Genomic DNA, 27,449 nt, shown 5'->3' on the forward strand with positions numbered 1-27,449 from the left:
CCTGACCTGCTTAAGTTCCTCCAACACTTTGTGTTTTGCTCAAGATTCCAGCATCTGCAGTTCCTTGTATCTGGTCCCTCAATTTTACTTCAAGGGCAATAGAGAAAGTAGCATGGCTCCATTTATTCAAGCTGACCTCGAGTTAAAAGGTAAGTTAAGTGCAGGTAAATGATTTCTTTTTTGTGTGTTTGGTACATCAGTTTTATTATTAGTGCTTTTTTCAAGATAAAACTGACAGTTGCAATACTAACAATGTCCTGACAGTGGCAATGCAGAGCTATTATAAATTTCAACCGGGACATTATAAAAGAAACTAATCCTGTGATGCATTCTATTACACCATGTTATTACTAAATTAAGTTGAAGGGCTCAGTATATACTGCACAAACAGTCATTGACTAACCTTTCTATAAAGTCACTTAGTCGTGCTATTTACAAAATTCTCTGAGAAAGTACAAGAGATCATTTTGAATATTAAAATATAAATTAAAACTGTATTACGAAAAATGAATGTTAATCCATTGAATAAACATAAAGTAGATGAACATGAGTTTTCTGGGGATAATTAGTTATACAACGTGTAACTATTATATTTGAATCATGGAGTTGATCCCATGTCACCTCTGCATTCCAGCACTGAGCTCACATTTTACCCCAGACAGCAGCCTATAAATATCTTCTCCTTCTCCCTTGGGAATTATGTTGGACTGATGATGGCTTCTCTCCAGTCTGGTTCTGTGGGTCTGAAGTGACCGATGCTGCCAATCTGTCATGGGTAGACATTTCCACAATGGGGCGGAAGGTGTTTGATTGGACGGGCGGATGGTATGAAAGAGAGTGTTCGCCTGCAAATGCTAATACTGAGTCTCTGCATGCTGCCAATGCATGAACTCCATTCCCGCAATACTTCACATGTTCATTGGTCATGCGCCAGGGATTACCATGGTTCAGTGGTGAACTTGCATGTTTCCATAGATGAAAGACATGCAAAAATTAGTACATGTGACAATAAAAGACCTTTGAAACCTTTGACCCGAAACGTCGCCTATTCCTTCTCTTCAGAGATGCTGCCTGACCCGCTGAGTTACTCCAGCTTTTTGTGTCTATATTCAAAAAAATGTGAGATACTCGTATAATCCCCATCTGGGTCACGACTGTTCTTCAACGCAGAAAACTTGTCCTCTTTAACTGATCTGTGTTTTATGATCCTCCAAACTATGAAAAAGTCCTCCAAGTTTCACACCTGATCAGTTATTGTCACCTTCCATGAGGCAATGAGTGATGGGCTGCAAATGCCGACCTTTCTCAACATTATCAGAAAGTGAATAATTCAAAAACAAAATCCTACGGTCCAGTTTTGACATTGGTTTTCTGTGTGTTTTACTAGCACCAACAACAAAAAATCTTAAACTGTATACCAAAGTGAGAAAGCAGCAGCAAAAGAATTGAGAATGAAGAGATTTTAACAAAACATCAATTGAGAATCAGGTGGAATTGAATCAAGCATCCTTTATTCACAGTGCCATGAAGCACTGATTAAACCTGCTGTCAGAGGTTCACACAACTTTTTTAAGTTGTTTCTTCTTAAGTCTCCGTTTAAGAAAAATAAGATCTACATACACAATTCGCCTGAGAATGGCAGAGGCACAGAGAAGTCCTCCATGCATAGCTCCTGCTATCCCATTGGAAAAGACATCTTGACCTGCAAGAGAATGCATCGAGATAAGTGGATGGATTGCAGTTTGGAATTTAGAGAGATACATCATGGAAACAGACCCTTCTGCCCACAGGGTCCACACTGCCAATCGGTCACCCGAACACACTACTTCCAGGTTACCCCACTTTCTCATCTATTCACTACACAATAGGTGGAATTTAAAGAGGCCAATTCATATACCAAACGGAGACTCGGTGATCATTTTGTTGAACACTTTCTCTAGGTCTGTTGAGGTCTATGGCATCTGCTGGTTACTTCCCATACTGACCTCTCTGTCCTGGGCCTCCTCCATGGCAAGAATGAGGTCACAGACAATTTGGAGGAACAGCACCTCATATTTCACTTGAGCAGCTTACAACCAAGCGGTATGAACTTTGAATTCTTTAATTTTAAGTAACTTCTACGTTCATTCCCCCCCCCCCACAAGCCTAGTTGTTTAACCAGTTCCACAGTTCTTCATGTTGTTTTGTCCACAGTTCTCAACATTGTTTCCCTCATGACATTACACCTTCCCTAGCCAGCAATGGGCCTAACAGGCAAAGCCCTGCCTGAGGCCATTTGTGGACAGCTCAGATTGGTCCTGGTCCTTTCTTGCCTCCAGCTCTTCACCAAGGGAATTCGAGAACCAGAGGACATAGGTTTAAGGTGAGAGAGGGAAATTGGAATAGGAACCTGAGGGGCAACGTTTTCACACAGAGAGTGGTGTATTTATGGAATGAACTGCCAAAGGAGGTAGTTGAGGCAGGTACTATAACAACATTTGAACAACATTTGGACAAGTACACAGATAAAAAGGTTTAGAGGGCTCTGGGCCAAGCACATGTAGGTGGGACTAGTGTGGATGGGCATCTTGGTTGGCATGGGCAAGTTGGGCAGAAGGGCCTGTTTCTGTGCTGGATGACACTATGACTCCTGGGGGAAACACACAGAGAACGGGAAACCCCGCAGAGAGAGCACCCGAGCTCAGGATCGAACCCGGGTCACTGGCACCGTGAGGCAGCAGCACTGTCACCTGTGCCACTGTGTCACCCTCCAAAGGAATCAAGGCCTGAAACATGGTTTGCCATGGTTTTTGATTTGATTTGATTAGATTTAATTTATTGTCACTGTCTTCAGTTAAGAGACAACAAAATTCTCTTTCCCTTACAGTCATACAAAAAATAAAATAAAAAACAAAACAAAACAAAAACACAGAACACAGTAGTCCACAACACAAACATCCCCACAGCGGCACCAAATTTCCCCACTGTGAGAGAAGGAACCAAAGTCCAGTCAACCTCCTCGCTGATGTTCCCCAATGTTCACCCGTGGTCGGGGCCACCCGAGCACCCCGTAGTCGCCGCTACAGACGGCCCGATGTTCAGGCCCTCTCGCCGGGAATGATGGAACCCCGACGTTGAACGGGAGAACATCCTCAGCGGCCTGGACCTCTGAATCGGCCACCTTCCACCGGAATCCGTGGCTCCCGATGTCCACAGGCTGCGCTGGGCGGAGATTCGCGCTGGCGACCCCCGGCAAAGGGTCCCAGGACTCCGCGATGTTAAAGTCAGCGCCGCCCGCGTTGGGAGCTGTGCACCCACAGCTCCGCGATGTTGGAGCAGCGGCCCAACACTCCGGAACTCCAAGTGGTGATTCCAGGTAAGGCCTCGCCCGCTCCGCGATATATCGAGCGCAGCACCGCAGCTGCTGCAGCTCTGGTCTGGTCCCAGCAGGAAAGGTCGCGTAATTCCAGTTGGTAGGCCGCGGGGGGGGGGGCGAGTACGCAACTCGAATAATAGCCGCATCCTCGCCAGGAAGCGAATGAAGGACGGTTTACCCCTTACCCTACCCGCTTCCCCCCACATAAAATACTGAAAAAAACTATAAAAACACACTCTAAACACAACAAAAACCAGACCGCGGGCGGAGGCAGCCAGTAACAGCGCCACCGGATATCCAGGGGAGTGTGCATTAGTTTTTTATAGAACGTGTAAAACCTTAAAACGTGTTGTAACCATGGAGATTGTGTGGAAGAGATTTGTCACGGCATTGCCATTGGTTGTTACATGTTTGTGAGGTTGAACACCAGTGGTCATCTGAATAGTGCCCAAACTGAAAAATTAATTGGGAAATTCATTTTCCCTGACAATCTCCATGAAGTTAACACTTTTATGAAATTGAAACAGAAAACGTTGGGGATAGTCGACATCTGAAGGCTTTCCTTTCACTTTTTGATTTGATGAAATTCAATTTTTTTTCAGCTGAGAATAAATTTTCCCAAACAGGCTCAAATCATTTTTTTCCAGAGCTGAGACCATTAGTGAGCAATTTTTACTTTGTCCATCTCTGCCTTGGGTGTCCAAGTCTTGCTCGTGTGGGACGGAATGATCTAAAGGGAAATACAAGCAAAAAAATAGAACGAGGCACTGAAGGATTTCATCAGTCCTTGCTCTCAGGCAGCTTCTATGCACTGAGCTTTGAGACACGATCGAAACACTTATCTTTTCTCATAGTGCAACAACCATTCCTGAGGTACAGCAAAAGATCTATACTGTGCAAGCTGTGACGATCAAAGTTATAAAGGGAAGCAGCCAAAGCACATGGTCACATCTGATCTTCTGCCAGAAAGCTAGTGGGCACGGGGTTAAGGTGAGAGGTAATATAAACCTGAGAGGCAACATTTTCACACATATACCCAAGGTGGTGGGTATATGGAAAAAGCTGCCAGAGGAGGTAGTTGAGGCAGGTAAAATAACAACATTTAAAAGACACAAAATGGTAGAGTGACTCAACGGGTCAGGCAGTATCACTGGAGAGCATAGATCGGTTACGTTTCGGGCTGAAGAAGGGTCCCGACCAGAAACTTCACCTATCCATGTTCTCCAGGGTTGCTGCCTGACCCGCTGAGTTACTCCAGCATTTGGTGTCTTTCCTTGGTAAACCAGCACCTGCAGTTCCTTGTTACAGCATTGAAAAGTCATTTGGACAGGGAACGATTTAGAGGAATATGGCCCAGACGTGGGCAGGAGGAACTAGTGTTGATCGGCATGGAAGATTGGGCTGAAGATTCTGTTTCAGTGCCGCATGACTCCATGACTAAAATATGTATTAATTATATGTATTAATTAAGAAAATGTGGGTTGAAGAATTGTTGTCTGGTTACAGGCAAGTCCTGGCACAGGAAGAATTTCAACATGCAGAGGCAAACCTATAATTACATTCTTGCTGTTATATTAATACCTGATTCTGTCCCTGTCAACATAGTGAAGTAGCTAGTTAACCGACATTCCTGCTTGGTTGGAATAGACTCAGCCGAATGCTTACCAGTGAGGTAAAGGTTCTTCACGGGCGTTTTGGCTCTGATGGAGGCGACGACTTCAGGAGTGAACCGATGAAGGTCCTGCTCGATACCGTACATCTCCCCTCGAGGTGCAGCCAGGTAGTACTGATTACTGAGAGGAGTCGCCGCATTGATGTATTCAATCTAGGATTTTCACACATACATTTTAAACAATAATTTCTCGTTGATTAATTGATGACGACAGATAAACACAAAAAGCTGGAGTAACTCTGCGGGACAGGCAGCATCTCTGGAGAGAAGAAATTGATTACTGCATTTTCTTTCGTTGCCAGACAACCCAAATATTTCTCTAGATCACGCCGCTCTCTCTCGTTTCCCTATCCCCTGATTCTCAGTCTGAAGAACGGTCTCGACCCGAAACATCACCTGTTCCTTTTCTCCAAAGATGCTGTCTGCCCCGCTGAGTTATTCTAGCTTTTTGTGTCTATCTTTGATTTAAATCAGCATTAAATGCAGTTCCTTTCAACACACATCGTAAAATAATGTCACATTATGGCTATCTTGTGCAGCAGAGTGGTGTGCCCAGTAAAGCAAAGTTCCACAGCTCCAGGGACCCAGGTTTAGTTTAGTTTAGTTCAGTTTATTGCCACGTGTACCAAGGTACAGTGAAAACTTTTGTTGCATGCTAACCAGTCAGCGGAAAGACTATACATGATCACAATCGAGCCATCCACAGATGAACAGATACATGATAAAGCGAATAACATTTAGTGCAAGATAAAATCCAGTAAAGTCCAATTAAAGATAGTCCAAGGGTTTCCAGTGAGATAGATAATAGCTCAGGACCATTCTCTAGTTATTGATAGGATGATTTAGTTGCCTGATAACAGCTGGGAATAAACTGTACCTGATCTCTGGTACTGATTGGGATTATATTGCACGTTCTCCCCTTAACCACATAGGTGTACTCCCACACACCAAAGACCAATATGTTAATTGATCACTTGTGTTCTTCGACGGAGGAAATCAGCCACCCTTACTTGGTCTGGTCAACGTCTGGCCCCAGAGCCTCTGAGGTGATTGACTCAAGTTCAATTTCACATTTATTGCCACATGCACCAATTAAGGTACAGTCAAATTTGACTTACCATGAAGCCATACAATCAAAAGAGCACAATACACAGTAGAATACAACATGAACATCCACCACAGTGTAATCAACATTCTTCACTGTGGTGGAATGCAATAACTTTCAGTCAGTCCTCCTCCTTTGTTCATCTTGACAGCACCCTGAATAATACCACAAGACATTTGTTTCAGCGGGCAATGAGGTCAGACCAGTAATACTGGCAACAAATAAATAAATAGCTAGAAGAACCACGGTTTTAATGATACCTTATCCTTCAGCTGTGGAAACAAATCTATGGCCCGGTCCAATAGTTTCCTGGCAATGTCCATCTTCCACGTCTCGTAGTCCGCCCCTCGACTCTTTACTTTTTCATCTTTCCATTCCTCGAACCACTCGTAGCGAGCCATGGTCAGAATTGTCATACACGAATTTCCTGATAATCAGAAATGTTAGTTTGAGTTTAGTTTAGAAATACTGCCTTGAAACAGGCCTTCCGTCCCACCGAGCCCACACCAATTATCGAGCACCCATTCACACTATTTCTACGTTATCCCACTTTTACATCCACCTTCTACACGCGAAAGGTAATGTACTGCGATCAATTAACCTACATGCCCGCAGTTCTTTGGGATGTAGGAGGGAACCGGAGCACCCGGAGGAAACCCACATGATCACAGCGAGAACGTGCATACTCCACACAGACAGCATCCGAGGTCAGGATCGAACCCGGATCTCTGGCACTGTGAGTTCTACTGCTGTGCCTCCGTATAGCACATATAGCCGTATAACTGCGCCATGTAGCTTTATTCTCCAGTCCCACTGCTCTAGATGGCTTGTAAAGACCAAAGATTTAATACATCTCAATAATGTCTGATGACATTTTTATCTCTGCATATTGCAGAAAGATTAGTGAAGCAAATCAGGCCTGATTTGAGGAGATATTAACTTTTCTTCTTAACACAGGCATTTGTAATCAGACACAGTAATAATATTCTCAATTGTAAAATATAGATCAACCAAAATGTTTTAATGTTTTTTGACAAATGTTTCCGTTTCTCCACAGACTGCCTTTTAATAATTGGGTGCGGATGAATTAAGCTCCAAATTGCTTCTTAATTCCATCAAGAATGTATCTTTTGATCAACACTGTGGATTGTTAATGGGAGGAAGTCCCTTTTCCTTGAAACATTCACTCTCCTTTAGAACTTGGTTGAGTTAAAATATAAAGAGAAGGATGATAGCAAGACAAATAGTCCCATTGTACATTAAAAAAAAGTATTATTAAAATTTGTTTAGTCACCAATGGCAATAAAATCAAATGGGGACCTTGCGGGTGGTGGGAGGGGGGACGGTGAGGGTGGGGGGGTGGGGGTACTTTTGTAACTTTGTCAGCGCCAAAATGTGGCAACACTTGTGTACTGCCTAGATGAGGTCTGCTATATGATTTTACCAGGCTTTATGCAAAACACCATTTCACTGCACCTACAGTAGTCACGTCAAGTCAAGTCAAGTCAAGTCTATTCGTCACATACACATACGAGATGTGCAGTGAAATGAAAAGTGGCAATGCTCGCGGACTTTGTGCTAAAAAACAAACAAACAAACAACCAAACAAACTACAAACAGGTACATGTAGGCAGTAGGTACATGTAACAATAACTATAGAATCATAGAATCATAGAAAGTAGGTGCGAGAGTAGACCACCAGGTCCGTCGAGCCCGCACCGCCATTCACTCATGGCTGAACACCAAACAGACACACTTACCCACAAACAGTAGACACAAGACACAGAACACAAGACACTACCCTCCCCTTTATACCGCTATCACCCCTCTCCACCCCAAGAACCGCGTGATCTCCTGGGGGAGGCAAAAAAACGGATAAAAACCCAGGTCCAATTCGGGAAAAAAATCCGGGAAATTCCTCTCCGACCCCAATCCAGGCGATCGACATTTGTCCAGGAGATCACTCAGGTCTACTATACTAACCATACCTAGGTCCATATCCCTGCCCTCTCCCCGTAGCCCCTTATCCCCTTGGCAGCTAAAAAACCATCTATTTTCGACTTAAATATATTTAACGTTTCTGCTTCCACTGCTCCCTGGGGCAGTGAATTCCACAAACTAACCACTCTCTGGGTGAAGAAGTTCTTCCTCATCTCAGTTTTAAAAGAGCCCCCCCTCACTCTGCAACTATGTCCCCTAGTTCTAGCCTCCCCGATCATTGGGAACATCCTCGGTGCATCCACCCGATCAAGGCCCCTCACGATCTTATACGTTTCAATGAGATCGCCTCTCATTCTTCTAAACTCCAAAGAGTAGAGTCCCAGCTTACTTAACCTTTCCTCATATGTCAATCCCCTCATTGCAGGAATTAATCTTGTAAACCTTCGCTGCACTGCCTCCAGGGCTAGTACATCCTTTCTTAAGTATGGACCCCAGAACTGTACACAGTATTCCAAATGTGGTCTCACCAATACCGTGTACAGCTGCAGCAAGACCTCCGTGTTTTTATACTCAATCCCCCTAGCAATAAAGGCCAAAACTCCATTGGCCTTCCTGATTGCTTGCTGCACCTGCATACTGACTTTTAGTGATTCATGTACTAATACCCCTAGATCCCTTTGCGTTGCATTACAACGCAGCTCCTCCTCATTTAGAAAATAACTTGCCCTATCATTTTTTTCCCCAAAGTGAATGACTTCACATTTATTAGTATTAAATTTCATCTGCCAAGTTGTTGCCCACTCACCTAGCTTATCTATATCCTTTTGCAGACTCTTCCTATCCTCCTCATCCCCTACTTTCCCTCCCATTTTCGTATCGTCCGCAAATTTTGATATATTACACTTGGTTCCCTCCTCCAAATCATTTATATAAATCGTGAACAACTGGGGTCCCAGCACCGACCCTTGCGGAACCCCGCTAGTTACCGGTTGCCATCCCGAGTATGAACCATTTATCCCCACTCTCTGCTTCCTATTCGTTAGCCAATCCTCTACCCATGCTAATATATTACCCCCAATCCCATAATTTTTCATTTTTAGCAATAGTCTCTTATGTGGCACCTTGTCAAAAGCCTTTTGGAAGTCCAAGTATACCACATCCACCGGTTCCCCTTTATCCACCCGAGTTGTTACTTCCTCAAAGAATTCGAGCAGATTCGTTAAACACGATTTCCCCTTCACAAAACCATGCTGGTTCTGTCTGATGAAGTCATGTTTATCCAAGTGGCCCGTTAGCGTTTCTTTAATAATTGTCTCCAACATTTTACCCACCACCGATGTTAGACTAACCGGTCTATAGTTACCCGCCTTCTGTTTACTTCCTTTTTTAAATATAGGTGTTACATTGGCCATTTTCCAATCCACTGGGACCGTTCCTGCCTCCAGGGAGTTTTGGAAAATTATCACCAATGCATCCACAATCCCCACTGCTATCTCCCTCAAGACCCTTGGATGTAATCCATCAGGCCCAGGGGATTTATCCTCCTTCAGTCTCATTAATTTCCCTAATACCACCTCCTTGGTGATCTTAATAGTATTTAGCTCCTCCATTCCTACCGCCTCCTGTTTATCCAGCGTTGGAATATTTTTTGTGTCTTCTATGGTGAAGACTGATACAAAATACTCGTTTAATGCCTTTGCCATTTCCATGTTCCCCACCAACAACTCTCCAGTCTCACCCTCCAATGGACCAACGTTCACCTTAGCCACCCTTTTTCTTCTTATATAGCTATAAAAACTCTTACTATTAGTTTTTATGTTGTTCGCTAAATTCCTTTCATAGCCTATTTTCCCCGTCTTAATTAATCTCTTAGTTACTTTTTGCTGACCTTTAAATGCTTCCCAATCCTCTACCCTCCCACTACCTCTGGCTACCTTATATGCCCTTGCCTTCAGCCGAATACTATCCTTTATAGTTTTACTGAGCCATGGCTGACTGTTCTTACCCTTACCCCTTTTTTTCTTCATAGGAATAAATTTTTCTTGAAGGTTATACAGTAGATCCTTAAACGTACACCACTGCTCATGTACCGTCTTATTCTTGAGTCTGCTATCCCAGTCAACTTTGATCAGCTCAGTCCTCATACCTTCATAATCCCCTTTATTTAGACTAAGCACCCTAGCCTGAGTTTCAACCTGCTCCCCTTCTATTTGAATATGGAATTCGACCATATTGTGGTCACTTGTTCCCAACGAGTCCCTAACTATGACATTTTTAATTAATCCTGCTTCATTACACAGGACCAGATCTAAGATTGCCTCCCCCCTTGTCGGTTCCGTGACATACTGTTCTAGGAACCCGTCTCTAATACATTCAATAAACTCTTCCTCTAGTCTACCCTGCCCAGTTTGGTTTGCCCAATTAATATGAAAATTGAAGTCCCCCATGATTACAGCAGTTCCCTTTTTACATGCGTCAACTATTTGCAGATTTATGTTCTGACTAACAGCGTCACAGCTATTTGGAGGTCTATAAATTACACCCACTAGTGTTTTTTTCCCCTTGTTATTCTCTATCTGTACCCAAGCTGTTTCACTATCCTGATCCTTCAACGCAATATCCTTCCTCTCCATTGCCGTTATTCCCTCCCTTATTAAAAGGGCCACCCCTCCTCCCTTTCTTTCCTGTCTATCTTTTCTAATTGTCGAGTACCCCTCTATATTTAACTCCCAGTCCTGATTCCCTTGCAGCCATGTCTCCGTAATGGCCACGATATCATAACTATATATACTTAATTGCACCGTTAATTCATTTATCTTATTTCGAATACTCCGCGCATTTAGATAAAGCACTTTCAGATGATTTTTACTACCCTTCCTTTCCGTTTTTGCCCCTTTTACATCTAGAGCTTTATCTTCACACATTCTGAGAAACCCCCCGTCTCTTCTTCTCTGTTTATTTCCCTTTTTTTCTTTCTCCTCTTGTGTCCGAGTGCTTCCCTTTTCTGCTTCCTGCCTCCCATTCGGTCTACCAGCTTTCTCTATTTGAGTCCCTCGCCCCAACCATTCTAGTTTAAAGTCCCCCCAGTGACCTTTGCAAATTTCCCCGCCAGGATGTTGGTCCCCCTCGGGTTCAAGTGCAACCCATCCTCTCTGTACAGGTCCCACCTTCCCCAAAAGAAGTCCCAATGATCCAGAAACTTGAATCCCTGCCCTCTGCACCAGTCTTTCAGCCACGCATTTATCCTCCACCTCGCTCTATTCTTACTCGCACTGTCGCGTGGTACAGGCAGTAATCCTGAGATTGTTACCTTTTTGGTCCTTTTCCTTAACTCTCCTCCCAACACCCTAAATCCTCCCTTCAAGACCCCCTCACTCTTTTTACCTATGTCATTTGTACCAATATGTACCACGACCTCAGGCTCCTCTCCCTCTGATTTCAGGATATCTTGGATGCGTTGAGACACGTCCGAGACCTTGGCACCAGGGAGGCAGACCACCATCCTGGTCTCCCGACTGCGGCCACAGAAACGCCTATCCGACCCCCTAACAATAGAGTCCCCAATTACTATTGCCCTCTTCTTATTTTCCCTACCTTTAGGAGCAACAGGGCCGGTCTCTGTGCTGGAGGCCCGTCCGCTGTTGCTACTCCGGGGCAGGCTGTCATCCTCATCCGTACTCAAACAGGAGTACTTATTTGCAAGGTGTACCGACATTGGAGTACTCCCTCGTTCCTGCCTCTGCCCCTTGCCCTTCCTTAGCGTGACCCACATGTCTCCCTCCCGTGGTTTTGGAGTGACCACCTCCCTATAACTCCCCTCTATGACCTCGTCACTCCCCCTAATATATAATTGAATCATTGAATTGCAATCTCTTGACATCTACATACGCCTTTATTTTATTACAAATGCTGTGGTTTCAGTACGGCACCTTTGAAATAGAATCAACAAATTAGCAGCCACACACATGTAAATATGGATATGACATAATTATTATGCAAAGGCACAGTTCTAGTGGATAAGGTTGGGAGTTGAATATCGAAGGAGAGTTGATATTTAGGAAGACCAAGATTAAAGGAAAAGGAAAACGGGGGAAAGTGCTTGCTATGGATGAAATCAGTGCAATGGTGAGCAAGGAAACAGACTCGGAAAATCTGAATGTCGGACCAGTGTGGAACCAGAGCTAAGAAGCACCAAGAGACAGTAAACATTAACCATTAGTGGGAAGTGCCCATGGGATTCCAAACATTGAATGGGTGTGCATCGAACAAAAACAATATTAAGTACTATTGGCAATCATGGGTGCACTTGGCAATTGGGAATAATACCTGGAATCTCGCCACAATGTTTTCATTTCACACCAGTCAATTGAGAAGCCAACTCATAAGCAGACTATCTTAGATTGGATGCTGTGCAATGAGCAGGAGTTCTGTGCAATGAACAGGAATGATCTTGTTGTGTGAAGCCCTTCAGGGGAGAGTGAACACAACATAATAGTTGCTCATTAGCAAAAAATACAAAGTGCCGAGGAACTCAATGGGTCAGGCAGCATCTGTGGATAGGAAATGGACAGACGATGTTTCAGGTCGGAATCTTTCTTCTGACTGATGAATAGGTGGGGAGAAAGGGGTGCGGGGAAAGGGCGGGGCAAGACAAGGATGGGAGGACATTCAGATGAGGGGAGATTGGGTTGACTGAGCTAAGTTTAAGAAAAGGGGTAAGCCATTTAGAACAGAGATGAGGAAAAACTTTTTCACACAGAGGGTTGTGAATCTGTGGAATTCTCTGCCTCAGAAGGCAGTGGAGGCCAATTCTCTCGATGCTTTCAAGAGAGAGTTAGATAGAGTTCTTAAAGATAGCGGAGTCAGGGGATATGGGGAGAAGGCAGGAACGGGATACTGATTGTGGATGATCAGCCATGATCACAGTGAATGGCAGTGCGGGCTTGAAAGACCGAATAGCCTACTCTTGCACCTATTGTCTATTGTCTATTCATAAGATTGTTTAAGATTGAGAGGAGATCTGATTGAAACGTACACAATTCTGACAGAGTTTGATGTTTCCCCTGGAAGGACAGGTCGAGGACCAGAGGTCACAGACTCAAGTTAGGAGTTTAATTATGTGAAACCTGTGGTATTTTTGACAGCAGAAGGCAGTAGGCGCTAGGTCACTAAATTAGTTCAAGAAGGACAGTGATACAAAAGAACATCAAGGAGTTAGAAGAGACTACGGGAATATAATGACTCAAGAAACTGCAGATGCTGGAATCTTGAGCTAAAATCTAAGTGCTGGAAGAACTCAACGGGTCAGGCAGTATCTGTGGAGGGAATCGACAGATGACGTTTCATTCACTGCCCTTTGTCGGACTTGAGATTTTAGCCTGAATAGGGTCCTGACCTGAAATATAGTCTATCTATTCCCTCCACAGATGCTGCCTGACCCTTTGAGTTTCTCCAGCACTTTGTGCTTTGCTGTGAGGATATGGTGTTGAGAAAAAGGATAGGCCATGAATGGTGGAACAGGCTCAAAGAGCCAAACAGCCTTCCCCGCTCTTATTGAGTCATATGAGTCTTTATGTTCTGGGATACTCAAGCAAAGCACAATGTGCCAGATGAACTCAGTAGGTTAGGCAGCATCTGTGGGGGAAATGTAGAAGGGTCTTGACTAGAAGAAGGGACTGAAGTTGGGTCCTGGACCAAACCATCAACTGTCCATTCCTCCACAGATGCTGCCTAACCTACAGCACTTTCTTCCAGATTCTTCAGATCCTCCAAAACTCAAGAGTCCATCATCTGCAGATCCAGCGTCTCCATTCAAAGGTGTCATGGTACCTCACTGTCAGATATACCTATGCGCTGGGAGATTATCTTTTGCACACAATTCAGGAAAATCTTATTATACATAAGCACATTCATACTCAAACAGAAGAGTGTAAGCATAGTAAATTACACTAAGACAGACGAGATGCTCTGGGAGACTAGATATCTATTTGCAATATAGAAATATACAAGAATTTAAATTTGACTGAAAAAGTGAGTGGAACACATACACGAACGCATCTGTTGAATGCTTAATAATTATTTCAAGGATCCCATGCCCAGTTTGTCTGCCCATCTTTTTCAGCGCACTTCGATGGTAATTACCTGGGTATCGTTCCTTCCAGGTGATATCCTTGGCTGATGGAAAAGTAACAAATAACATCGGAATAGTTTTGACAAACTCCTCCTTGCTTGCAGGCATGGTGTGACACATTCTGAAACAGTAAAATAATTGAAACTTTTAGAGTCTAGGGTGTTTTATTGTCATATGTCCCAGATAGATCAATGACATTCTTACTAGCAACAGCACAACTGAACATGTAAAGATAGTACTCGTTACAACCACAAACGTAAATGCATTTTATTGGGATTTTATGTGATAGACCAACACAAAGTGGTGCATAATTGTGAAGTGGAAGAAAAATGATACATGGTCTTCAAATTTTTTAACAAATCAAAAACTGAAAAGTGTGGCGTGCAAAAGTATTCAGCCCCCCTGAGTCAATACTTTGTAGAACCACCTTTCGCTGCAATTACAGCTGCAAGTCTTTTGGGGTATGTCTCAACATATAATATCAACAGAGAGTTTGAAAAGCATATAAACTTGTCTTTTTAAGTTTAAATGCAAATTACACTTACAATAATTAAAATACCCATACCAATTTGTTAATTCCATAAAATCTAGATTGGCCATAAGTTTAAGAAAGAACTGCAGATGCTGGAAAAATCGAAGGTAGACAAAAATGCTGGAGAAACTCAGCGGGTGAGGCAGCATCTATGGAGCGAAGGAATAGGTGAGGTTTCAGGTCGAGACCCTTCTTCAGACTGAAAAAGGGTCTCGACCCGAAACGTCACCTATTCCTTCACTCCATAGATGCTGCCTCACCCGCTGAGTTTCTCCAGCATTTTTGTCCACCTTAGATTGACAATAATATACTTCTCTCCCTCACAGCCCTTAATTTCCAATGAAATGTACACAATAATCATTGTCTCACCATAACTATTGGGAAACTGTGGAATTATGTATTTGGTCACTGATTAGCTTTGAGTATAAGGGCGGCTTGGTGGCGCAGTGATAGAGGTTCTGCCTTACAGCGCCGGAGACCCGGGTTCGATCCTGACTACGGATGTTGTCTGTCAGGAGTTTGCAGATTCTCCCTGTGACCATGTGAGTTTTCTCCGTGTGCTTTGGTTTCCTCCCACACTCCAAACATGCACAGGTTTGTAGGTTAATTTGGATTTGGTTTAAAAAATTGTAAGTTGTCCCTAGTGTGTAGGATAGTACTAGTGTAGGAATCGCTGGTTGGAGAGGACTCGGTAGGCCTGTTTCCACATTGTATCTCTAAACTAAACTAAACTGATCAGAATGACTTGAACACCCCCACCATCACTTCCCCTTATCCTTGCCCAATGCTCAATTACCGGCAGTGGGACTGATGTAGATGAATATTGCAGTGACTTACAGCTCATCCATGTTGTTGTTTTGATAAATCCAATAATTGGTTGCTCTCAACCCTAACTCTTCTTTTGTACCTTTGAGACCGACGAACACAAGGAACGATCCCATGCTATGACGCACCATGCTAAGCTGTGACTGGATGTCTGCATAGGAAGAAATAAGATCACCGATCAGTATCCATGACCTGAATTTTCTTGAGTGGAACCTGCTATATACCTCTAAACTTTTCCTATCCATGTTCCCGTCCAAGTGTCTTTTAAATGTTATTATTGTATTTGCCTCAACTACTTCTTTTTTTAATATATTTTTTTATTAAAGGTAATCAATTACAATGCTTCAAACAACTTTATATCAAATTAATTCAATTTGCATTAAGTAAAACACTAGTAATACTTATCTACTATTTTTTTAGAAATAATGATAGAGAAAGAATAAAACAGTTATAAATCATTAAGAGAGTGATTAAATAATAATTTGATTATATATAAGAAAGAAAAGAGAAACGAAAAAAAAAAAAAAATTTGAGTAACCACAATATGTATTATTAATAACACTACTACAAGTGATAGTATCAATAAAGACATATATGTTAATTCCAATATAAAAATGAATTATTCTCACCAAATCCCGCAGGGTGCACGCCGAGCTGTGTTGCCAAGAACAGCTACTTCTCTAAATACTGTATATATGGAGACCATATCTGTTCAAAAGAATTATACTTGTCCAATAGGACAAATCTAATTCTTTCCAGATGTAACGTCTCCATCATCTCTGTTGCCCACATTTTGGTTGTGGGGGATAATGTTCCCTTCCAAAATTTCAATATGATTTTTTTCCCAATTATCAAACAGTAATCAAAGAAATTTCTTTGATTTACTGTAAGTGATAGATGTAAATCCGGAATTCCAAATATTATTAGCTTTGGGTTAGGGTCCAATTTAACTTTGATGACTTCAGAAATAACTTTAAAAATTTCTGTCCAGTAATAATTCAATTTAGGACATGTAACGAAACTATGTATTAAATTTGCCTCTGCTTTCTTGCACTTATCACAAATAGCGGAGAGATTCGGAAAAATACTATTTAATTTAGTTTTCGAATAATGTAACCTATATAATACTTTAAATTGTATCAGTATATGTCTGGCGTTTAATGAACACCGGTGTATTCGTTGTAGACTTTCTTCCCAGTTTTCTTTTGTTATAGCCAATCCCATTTCATTTTCCCATGCTTGACGATATATTTCCGTTATTGGATTCTCCTTATCCAAAATGATGTTATATATATAGGCTATTAATTTTTCTGTATTTGGATGTAAATTAAACAGTTCGTCTAACAATCCTGCTTCTTTATTTTTATAATCTTGTGTATTGGATTTAATATAATCTCTAATTTGTAAATACCTAAACAAATGTTGTGGAGACAATCCATAAATATCTTGTAACTCCTGGAATAAAAGAAATTTTCCTTTTCTATAAAGGTGTTCTATCCTTGTAATTCCTAAATCATCCCATTGTTTAAACCCCCCATCTAATATAGCAGGTTTAAACGATGGATTATTCATAATTGGTAATCTAAATGAGAGATTATCCAAATGTAGAGTCTTAACTATTTGTTTCCAAATACGTCTATTATTATATATTATTAGGTTGTCTTTATAATATTTTTTTTGTACTTCCGTTGGTGCAAAAATTATTGAACCTACATTGAAAGGTAGACAGTCTTCCTTTTCTATATTTAACCATGTCGGTTCATGATCCATATTTACCCACCAGAAATTCATATTCTTAATCTGAACAGCCCAGAAATAATATAAAAAGTTTGGAAGTGCTAATCCTCCATTTATCTTAGCTTTGCATAGATGTTTTTTATTTATTCTGTGATTTTTATAATCCCAAATAAAACTATTGACAATATTATCAATTTTAAAAAAAAAAGTTTTCGGAAGAAAAAAAGGAATAGCCTGAAACAAATATAACAACTGCGGTAGAAATACCATCTTTATGGCACTTATTCTACCAATCATGGATATAGGAAGTGTTTTCCAATATAAAATATTTTTTCTAAGTTTATCTAATAGTTGAGGATAGTTGGATTTTATTAATGAGTTATGAGTTTTAGTTACGTTAATCCCTAAATATTTAAGTTTGTCTGTAACTACTTTTAATGGGTATTGTTGTAATGTATTTAGATTTATTCCTGTTATTGGCATAATCTCGCTTTTATCCCAATTAATCCTATACCCAGAAAATGCACCAAACTTAGTTATAATGTTTAGCAGGTTGGGAATACTAATTTCCGGTTTTGTAATATAAATCAAAACATCATCTGCATATAACGAAATTTTATTAATTGTTGTATCAGTATTATAGCCATATATTTCAGGTTCAGATCTAATTTTTTCCGCCAATGGTTCTATCACCAATGCGAACAATAAGGGTGATAACGGACATCCCTGTCTGCATCCCCTAGAGAGTTTGAATTTGGCTGATAAAATTTGGTTAGTCAAAATTCTTGCCATAGGATTCGAGTATAAAATTCTTACCCATTTACAAAATCTATCCCCCAATTGAAACTTTTCCATTATATTAAATAAATACATCCATTCCACCTGATCAAACGCTTTTTCTGCATCTAGTGATATAACCGCTAGTTCCGTATCTCGTATTCTTTTTGAATATATAATATTAAACAAACGTCTGAGATTATGGGATGAGTAACGTTTTGGGATAAAACCTGTTTGATCATAATGTATTAATTTAGAGATCACTAAACTTAATCTCCTAGTTAAGACCTTAGTTAATATTTTTTGGTCTGTATTTAAAAGGGCAATCGCTCTATATGATCCAGGATCTTCCAAATCCTTATCTACTTTAGGGATGAGTGTAATTGTGGATTCATTTAAAGATTCTGGTAATTTTCCTTGGTCATATGCATATCTATACATTATTTGTAATCTTGGGGAAATCAGATCTTGAAATTTTTTATAAAATTCTGCACTCAGGCCATCTGGGCCCGCTGCTTTTCCGTTCTTTAGCGAACTAATTGATTCTATAATGTCTTTTACTGTTATTTCAGCATTTAACAATTCTCTACCTTCCTGATCTAAGCTATTGATTTGACATTCTTGTAAAAATATTTCCATACTATCTGTTTGTCCTGTTAGTTTTGACGAATAAAGATTTTTATAATATTGTAAAAATCTATCATTAATATCTTTTGGAGTAATTAATATATTTCCATACTCAGATCTAATTCCGTGTATCATCTTCTCATCTTCTAATTTTCTAAGCTGTCGTGCTAGTAATTTTTGTGGCTTATCTCCAAATTCAAAATACACTTGCTTAGTTTGTTGAAAAAGTTTAATCACTTGATTAGAATATATTTTATTTAATCTATATTTTACTGATGCAATTTTATTACTTAACTCTTTGGAAGGCTGTTTTATATTTTCATTATCTAGACGTTTTATCTCATTTTCTAAATTTTGTTCTATTTTTCGATTTGACATTGTACCATATTTTTGGAGACCTGGTGTCTTTTCTTTTATTGAAACCCATCAACAGCCAATTTGAGAGGCATAAAGATGGTGTTCTGCATATGATTGATAATTTCAGCATTGAGCAACATTAAATCCTCTGCAGGAAAGTCGAGGTGCAAAACAGTATTTCTCCCCTCTGCGTAAAATAATGCTTCCGTTCAAATGGAAAGGCATCTGGAGTGAGAGTACGAGTTAAACAGCCTAATCCATCATGCTCCATTATTATAACAGCATGTATCATGTGCTCAACCCTTTCCATATGTTTATGGGAGCTTTAAACGTCACTGGTGGATTCAATGATATACAGTGCCCACCATAATGTTTGGGATAAAGACCCATCATTTATTTATTTGCCTCTGTACTCCACAATTTGAGATTTGTAATAGAAAAAAAATCACATGTGGTTAAAGTGCACATTGTCAGATTTTAATAAAGGCCATTTTTATACATTTTTGTTTCATCATGTAGAAATTACAGCAGTGTTTATACATAGTCCCCACATTTCAGGGCACCATAATGTTTGGGACACAGCAATATCATGTAAATGAAAGTAGTAATGTTTAGTATTTTGTTGCATATCCTTCGCATGCAATGACTGCTTGAAGACTGCGATTCATGGACATCACCAGTTGCTGGGTGTCTTCTCTGGTGATGCTCTGCCAGGCCTGTATTGCCTGTTTTGGGGGCTAGACCCCTTCAGTTTTCTCTTCAGCATATATAAGGCATGCTCATTTGGGTTCAGATCGGGTGATTGACTTGGCCACTCAAGAATTGACAATTTTTTAGCTTTGAAAAACTCCTTTGTTGATTTAGCAGTATGTTTGAGATCATTGTCTTGCTGTAGAATGAACCGCCGGCCAATGAGTTTTGAGGCGTTTGTTTGAACTTGAGCAGATAGGATGTGTCTATGCACTTCAGAATTCATTATGCTACTACCTCCAGCAGTTGTATCATCAATGAAGATAAGTGAGCCAGTATCTTCAGCAGCCATACATGCCCAGGCCATAACACCCCACCACTGTGTTTCACATATGAGGTGGTATGCTTTGGATCTCGGGCAGTTCCTTCTCTCCTCCATACTTTGCCCTTGCCATCACTCTGATATAAGTTAATCTTCATCTCATCTGTCCACAAGACCTTTTGCTCTTATAAGTACTTCTTGGCAAACTGTAACCCGGCCATCCTATTTTTGCGGCTAACAAGTGGTTTGCATCTTGCAGTGTAGCCTCTGTATTTCTGTTCATGAAGTCTTCTGCGGATAGTTGTCATTGACAAATCCACACCTGACTCCTGAAGAGTGTTTCTGATCTGTCGGACAGGTGTTTGGGGATTTTTCTTTATTATAGAGAGAATTTTTCTGTCATCAGCTGTGGAGGTCTTCTTTGACCTGCCAGTCCCTTTGCGATTAGTAAGCTCACCAGTGCTCTCTTTCCTCTTAATGATGTTCCAAACTGTTGATTTTGTTAAGTCTAAGGTTTGGCTGATGTCGCTAACAGTTTTATTCTTGTTTTTCAATCCCATAACGGCTGCTTTGACTTTCATTGGCACAACTTTGGTCCTCATGTTGATAAACAGCAATAAAAGTTTCCAAAGATGATGGAAAGACTGGAGGAAAGACTAAGTGTTGAGAGCTCTCTTATACTTACATTAAGGAGGCAACTAAACACACCTGAGCAATTACAAACACCTGTGAAGCCTTGTGTCCCAAACATTATGGTGCCCTGAAATTGGAGGATTATGTATAAACACAGCTGTAATTTCTACATAATGAAACTAAAATGTATAAAAATACCCTTTAATAAAATCTGACAATGTGCACATTAACCACATGTGATTTTTTTTCTATTACAAATCTCAAATTGTGGAGCACGGAGGCAAATAAATAAATAATGGGTCTTTGTCCCAAACATTATGGAAGGCACTGTAGATCCATGGGCCATGATTGGCGCACAACTGGTTGTACACCAGTAGGCTTGCATTTGATGGTGTTATAGATTCCGATGATGTAAACTTGGATCCATAAACCCAAACAATGTCAATTTACACTTCAGCAGGAAATTACAGCCTTCTTCAAGATAATTGCAATTTAAGAGAGCTCCACGCCCAATCGCCTTATGAAGAGGCATCCAAATGTTTGTCACTAGAGCATCTGATGAGTTTTTAATTGATACTGAGCTGTTGTCTCTGTAAATCCATTCAAGGGCCAAATCCATCAAGAAGAATTTCTCAATATCATCTGTCCACGTGTCTCACATGAAAAATATAGTGTGTGCAGTAATCTTCCTCTTTCTATCTTTTACCAGACAATTTGGGAGCATTTGGAATTTTTTTCATTTCAACATACTCATTTTCAAGGTTTAACTTTTCATTATTTTCCCTCTCATAAATTTCACCTCTCTTCTCTCTTTTAACACCCTTCAAGGCCGAAATCCTATTAACCAGCCTTGTGCAAAACACCATGAACACTCTGACATTCTTATTTCCAATTGACTGTCTACTCAACATTAAAAGTGTCTAAATAAACAAGGACAAGAAATATTAATAACAAAAATTGTTAGATATTGGCCTTTGAAAGTGAAAGCCAGAGTTTGTATCCTTGCCTGGAATAATATCTCTATCAGTCTCTAGTTGGAGTGAAAAGTTGACCATTTGAATGAATATGAAATGCAAGTCACATTATGTGTAGGAAGAAACTGCAAATGCTGGCTTATACCGAAGATAGACACAAAATGCTGGAGTAACTCAGTGGGACAAGCAGCATCTCTGGAGAGAAGAAATAGGTGACATTTCGGGTCGAGACCCATCTTCAGACTGAGAGTCAGGGGAGAGGGAGACACAGAGATAAGGAAGTACACTTCCACTTTACACTACCACTTACCTTACATTTCCTTTTCTCTGTGTCTTCCTCTCCCCTGACTCTCTGTCTGAAGAACGGTGTAGACTCAAATCGACTCCCATTCCTTCTCTCCAGAGATGGTGCCTGTTACTCCAGCATTTTGTGTCTATCTTCGATGAGTAGACATTAATAGACATAAATTTCCGATGGCTACCTTGTTCTTCCGTCGTGGCGAGGAAGAGTCAGAGTAGGGGGCAAAGAAGTGGTTTGACTTTAAACTCACCACAGGCCTCTCCATTTTTGCTAATTAAAATCTGCTGCACACGGGCGCGCATAAGAACAGCCCCACCTGTCCTCTGGATAACTGGGATACAATGGAAGGCAATCTCGCTGGCACCTCCTTTGGGATACCAAGCTCCACGCTTATAGTGATGTACCAACAGTGCATTCATAACAAAGCTGGATTCTTTGGGAGGGACACCTGGTGAGGCAAAGCAATCGTTTAAACAGTCTGCAAAACCATGCAATAATTTCCTTCTTTCTTTCTGAAATCACTACTCCATAAACATGCATGGTTTACATTCTGAAATAAAACAGGATTCTAAAATTGAACAGAGGTACAGCTGGTAGAGCTGCTGCCTCACAGCAACAGAAACTCAGCGATCCTGATCTCTTGTGCTGCCTCAGTGGAGCTCGCACGTTCACCTTATGGCCGCATGTGCTTCCTCTGGCCACTCCAGTTTCTTTCTACACCCCAAAGATGTGTGGGTTTGTAGGTTAATTGGCTCTCCGTAAATTGCCCCTAATGTGTAGGGAGTTGATGCAAAATTAGGATAACATAAAACTGGTGTTTGGTGGTCAGTGTGGACTCAGTGGGGTTGAAGGGTCTGTATCCTTGCTTAATCTCTAAACTAAAGTGAGAATTGTGAATTGATTGGAATTTCAGTCTACATAAGTGCAGATTTTTTGATTAATTTTAGTTCTCTACTCATTATAATCTAGAAATGTCTCTGCAAGGCACCGATTTGGAACTCTCAACTCCTTGAAACCCACCTCTGCTGTTTATCCCCTAATCTGATCTAAAACAGTGCATTATGTATGTTAAACATGTGTTATTCTTCTGAAATTTAATTTCTTTGACATTCAGTGAAAGGGAAATTGCAATAGAGGTGCAGCTGCAACTTCATAACAGACCTTTCTCTTTAGACTGGGGATGAACATTCAGGAAAATATGTGTCAACAATGATGTTATTTGGTCTGCCATTGTAACCATTTGGAGTTACATATGGAAATCTGGCATTTATTAGTTCACATGACACAGTACAATTCCTCGACATTATATTTTTCTAAAATAATCGTGACTTGTTTCAATGCTGTTGCACAATCAATAATCTGCTCCATGCAATAGATAACTAACATAACTTGTAATATAAAGATTTCAATTATAATTAAAATCTGCTGTACAGATTCCAACTCTTTTCCATCTCTCTCTCGCCCACTACAATCAGCCTGAAGCCTGACCTAAATCATCGACTGTCCATGTCCTCCACAGATGCTGCCTGGCCCACTAAGTTTAGTTTACATAGAAACAGAAACATAGAAAATAGGTGCAGGAGTAGGCCATTCGGCCCTTTGAGACTGCACCGCCATTCAATATGATTACGGCTGATCATCCAACTCAGTATCCTGTACCTGCCTTCTCTCCATACCCCCTGGACCCTTTAGCCACAAAGGCCACATCTAACTCCCTCTTAAATATAGCCAATAAACTGGCCTCAACTACCTTCTGTGGCAGAGAATTCCAGAGATTCATCACTCTCTGTGTAAAAAATGTTTTTCTCATCTCGGTCCTAAAAGATTTCCCCCTTATCCTTAAACTGTGACCCCTTGTTTTGGACTTCCCCAACATCGGGAACAATCTTCCTGCATCTAGCCTGTCCAACCCCTTAAGAATTTTGTAAGTTTCTATAAGATCCCCCCTCAATCTTCTAAATTCTAGCGAGTACAAGCCGGGTCTATTCAGTCTTTCTTCATATGAAAGTCCTGACATCCCAGAATTCAGTCTGGTGAACCTTCTCTGTACTCCCTCTATGGCAAGAATGTCTTTCCTCAGATTAGGAGACCAAAACTGTACGCAATACTCCAGGTGTGGTCTCACCAAGACCCTGTACAACTGCAGTAGAACCTCCCTGCTCCTATACTTTAGTTTAGATATACAGTGTGGGGACAGGCCCTTCGGCTCACCAAGTCTGCGTCGAACAGCGATTCCCACACACTAACACTTTCCTACACACACTAGTGACAATTTACGATTTTACCGAGTCAATTTACCTACAAGCCTGTGCGTCTTTGGAGTGTGGGAGGAAACCGGAGATCCTGGAGAAAACGCACGTGTGTCACAGGGAGAACGTACAAACTCCGTACAGACAGCACCTGAGGTCAAGGTCGAACCCGGACCTCTGCCGCTGTAAGGCAGCAACTCTACCGCTACGCCTCCATGCCACCCTTCCAAAGTTATTCCAGCACTTTGTGTCCTACTGCTGTACAACAACCTGTGCTGTTAAAATTTGTTTTTTCCCCTCAAATCAGGATAAATAAGCTGAGTTATCGGCTGTGCAATCAATTGGCTTGGATTGTTATCTTCAAATTCCATAGAAGTGGGAAATGCATAAATTCATGTTCACAACTTCATAAGTGATAGGAGTAGAATTATTTCATTTGGCCATCAAGTCTACTCTGCCATTCAATCATGGCTGATCTATCTTCCCCTCTCAACCCCATTCTCCTGCCTTCTCTCCAAAACCCCTGACACCTGTACTAATCTTGCCCGCTCGCCAGGAAGCGAGCGGGCAAGATCATCTCTGACCCCTCTCACCCTGGCCACAAACTCTTTGAATCATTTCCTTCTGGAAGGCAACTCCGGACTGTCAAAGCTGCCACAGCCAGACATAAAAACAGTTTTTATCCACGAGTAGTTGATCTACTCAACAGCCAAAAATCTGTAGCCTCCCTTTGATCAGGTATTTTGTTGGTTCACATGCTTGATCAATGGTTTTTTATCATTAATGTTTTATTATTATTCATGTTTAGTGTTTTCTGAGTCATTCGTAACTGTCACTGTATGTCATGTTGTTACTTGTGGGCGGAGCACCAAGGCAAATTCCTTGTATGTGAATACTTGGCCAATAAAATTACTTACTTAATCAAGAATCTATCTGTCTCTGCCTTAAAAATATCCATTGACTTGGCTTCCACAATGTACTGTGGCAATTAATTCTACAGAATCATTACCATAAGTAAATACATTAAAATCTAGAATTTATATATTTTTTAATGTTAATAGTAAACATGAAATGTGTCTGATTAAATTATGCCTAATCTATCTGGCTAAAATGTGACTGCAAATCGAGAGCAAAGTGGCTGAATTTTAACTTACACTGAGATGTTCAAACAAGCTGATAAACTCCAGGGAAATTAGCAATGGACAATAAAAACTGGGCTCGTGAGCAACCTGCGAAATAATTACATGATAAGACTTTTCTTACAGAGATGCATAAAATAATAAGGATAAATAGATTGGGTGAATGCACAATTAGTTACCCAGGGTAGGGAATCAAAAAACAGATGATATAGGTTTAAGTTGAGAAGGGAAAGATTTAATAGGCAACCTTTTTAGCTCAAATGGTGGTGGGTATATATAGAACGAGTTGCCAGAGGAAGTAGTTGAGGCAGGTACTATAACAGTATTTATAAGGCTTTTGGATAGATAGATGGATAGGAAAGATTTAGATAGATATGGGCCAGACACGGTCAAATGGGACTAGCTTAGATGAGGCATCTTGGCCGGCATGGATGAGTTGGACAGAAGAGCCTATTTCCATGCTCTATAAGACTTGTTGAGTATCTGCAGTATATCGATAGATGGTGAGACAAGGCATTAGGAGTGGAGAGAGCTATTGATCTAGGGCAGTGAGTGCGCATTCATGAGTGAAAAAGAAAAATGTGTTCTGCTTTGGATTTCTGAAGTAAGCACACTCCTAAATCTAATGATTAATAGAAACAAAACTAACCACAAAGCCATACAGTATGTCAACTGAAGCGATACCTGAAATGCATCAAACGGCTAATGTGATAAACTGAGAAATTATTCTTATCTGTGATCTTACAGTTGCAGCAGACACGAAGAATAAGGCGGAAAATAAAATCATCCACTTACCGGTGAACATGTAGCAGAAGACAACTCTTAGATCTTTGTTTTCTGTCAGCTTATTAACAACCTGAATAACATTTGTGCTTGCATCCTTAAATATTGTGGAGATCCAATGGATGATGCCCGTCTTAATAAGAAATTTGGCCAACGAAAAAGGAATCATTTTCAGGATAGCCATCAGGGGAACATGCTTTGAAGCTTTCTGCAACATCAAGAGAGGCAATTAAACCCATTTACTCTTCTTGAACTGAACAATGGATAGGACAGGTTTGGAGGGGTATGAACCAAATGCGGGCAGGTGGGACTAGTGTAGCTGGGACATGTTGGCCGGGGTGGGCAAGTTGGGCAGGAGGGCCCGCTTCCACACTGTGTCACTCTATGACTCTGCAAAGGAGATATACCTCAGTCTGAAGAAGGGTCTCCACCCGAAATGTCACCCATTTCTTTTCTCCGGAGATGCTGCCTGTCCAGCTGTTACTCCAGTGTTATGTGTCTATCTTCGCTATGTAGAAACAATTAAATTAACAAAAGACCACTCTTTTCCCTCCCGTGAGACAAGCTTCAGTTACTGTAGATGTACGTTGAACAGGTCATTGGATGGAATTATTCTCCTATATTGTTAATTGGAGCAGAACAGGTTGGCATGAGACCTCCAGCAGTGAGCTCTTAGTGAACATTAAACAATGCACCAACCCCAAATTTCTCCTCATGTTTTGACATCCAGCTGTTTAAAGTGTTCCTTCGTTTTCTGACATTCAGTAACTCTCAATAACGAGCAAAACATGAAACACTTATCTCAACCTTTTTGAAATTTAAGATTTTTTTAAATTAATGAGAGGCACAAGACAAATCACAAATAATGAAGTAAAAGGAAACGAACATATTTTCCTCTCTTACTCGCAGACTTAACTGTCTGCTTGAAGTCTGTGGGCTTGAGGATCCAATACCATTCCTCACCAAATAAAGGTCTGGAGTCAATTTCCCATCTGCAGAATCTAGGTGAGATAAATCTCCACACCTGCAGATGGTGTTGTTACATAGAATTAGATAGACTGTTTTTTTTTTTTAAATCTCCCTTCTTTCCCCTTCCACCCTTATCCCTTACATTCCTCTCCTCACCTCTCCTTATCTGACACCCTTTTTGTCTCTTTTTCTTGTCCAGCCCTCTGTCACTTACTCCACCCTTCTCCCAATCACTCACCCCCTCACCTGTATCCACCTATCTCCTGCCAGGTTTTCCCCCACATCACCTCTCTTATCCAACTTCCTTCCCCTTACTACATCAGTATGAAGA

At 41.0% G+C, this 27,449-nt stretch overlaps 1 protein-coding gene across 1 annotated transcript; it reads right to left on the reverse strand.

Annotated features, from left to right (window-relative positions):
• Positions 1–1,489: 1,489 nt before the first annotated feature.
• On the reverse strand, positions 1,490–26,366 carry LOC116981738 (all-trans-retinol 13,14-reductase-like). Its single transcript, XM_033034791.1, has 7 exons — positions 26,162–26,366; positions 22,229–22,426; positions 15,573–15,711; positions 14,215–14,324; positions 6,393–6,559; positions 5,021–5,180; positions 1,490–1,702 (listed from the first exon to the last, which is right to left on the reverse strand). Exons 1-7 carry the CDS (start codon positions 26,364–26,366, stop codon positions 1,557–1,559), a joined length of 1,125 nt encoding a protein of 374 aa, XP_032890682.1. The 3' UTR covers positions 1,490–1,556.
• Positions 26,367–27,449: the final 1,083 nt, after the last annotated feature.

This window comes from Amblyraja radiata, chromosome 16 (genome assembly GCF_010909765.2).
Source record: "Amblyraja radiata isolate CabotCenter1 chromosome 16, sAmbRad1.1.pri, whole genome shotgun sequence".
Taxonomy (NCBI): domain Eukaryota; kingdom Metazoa; phylum Chordata; class Chondrichthyes; order Rajiformes; family Rajidae; genus Amblyraja; species Amblyraja radiata.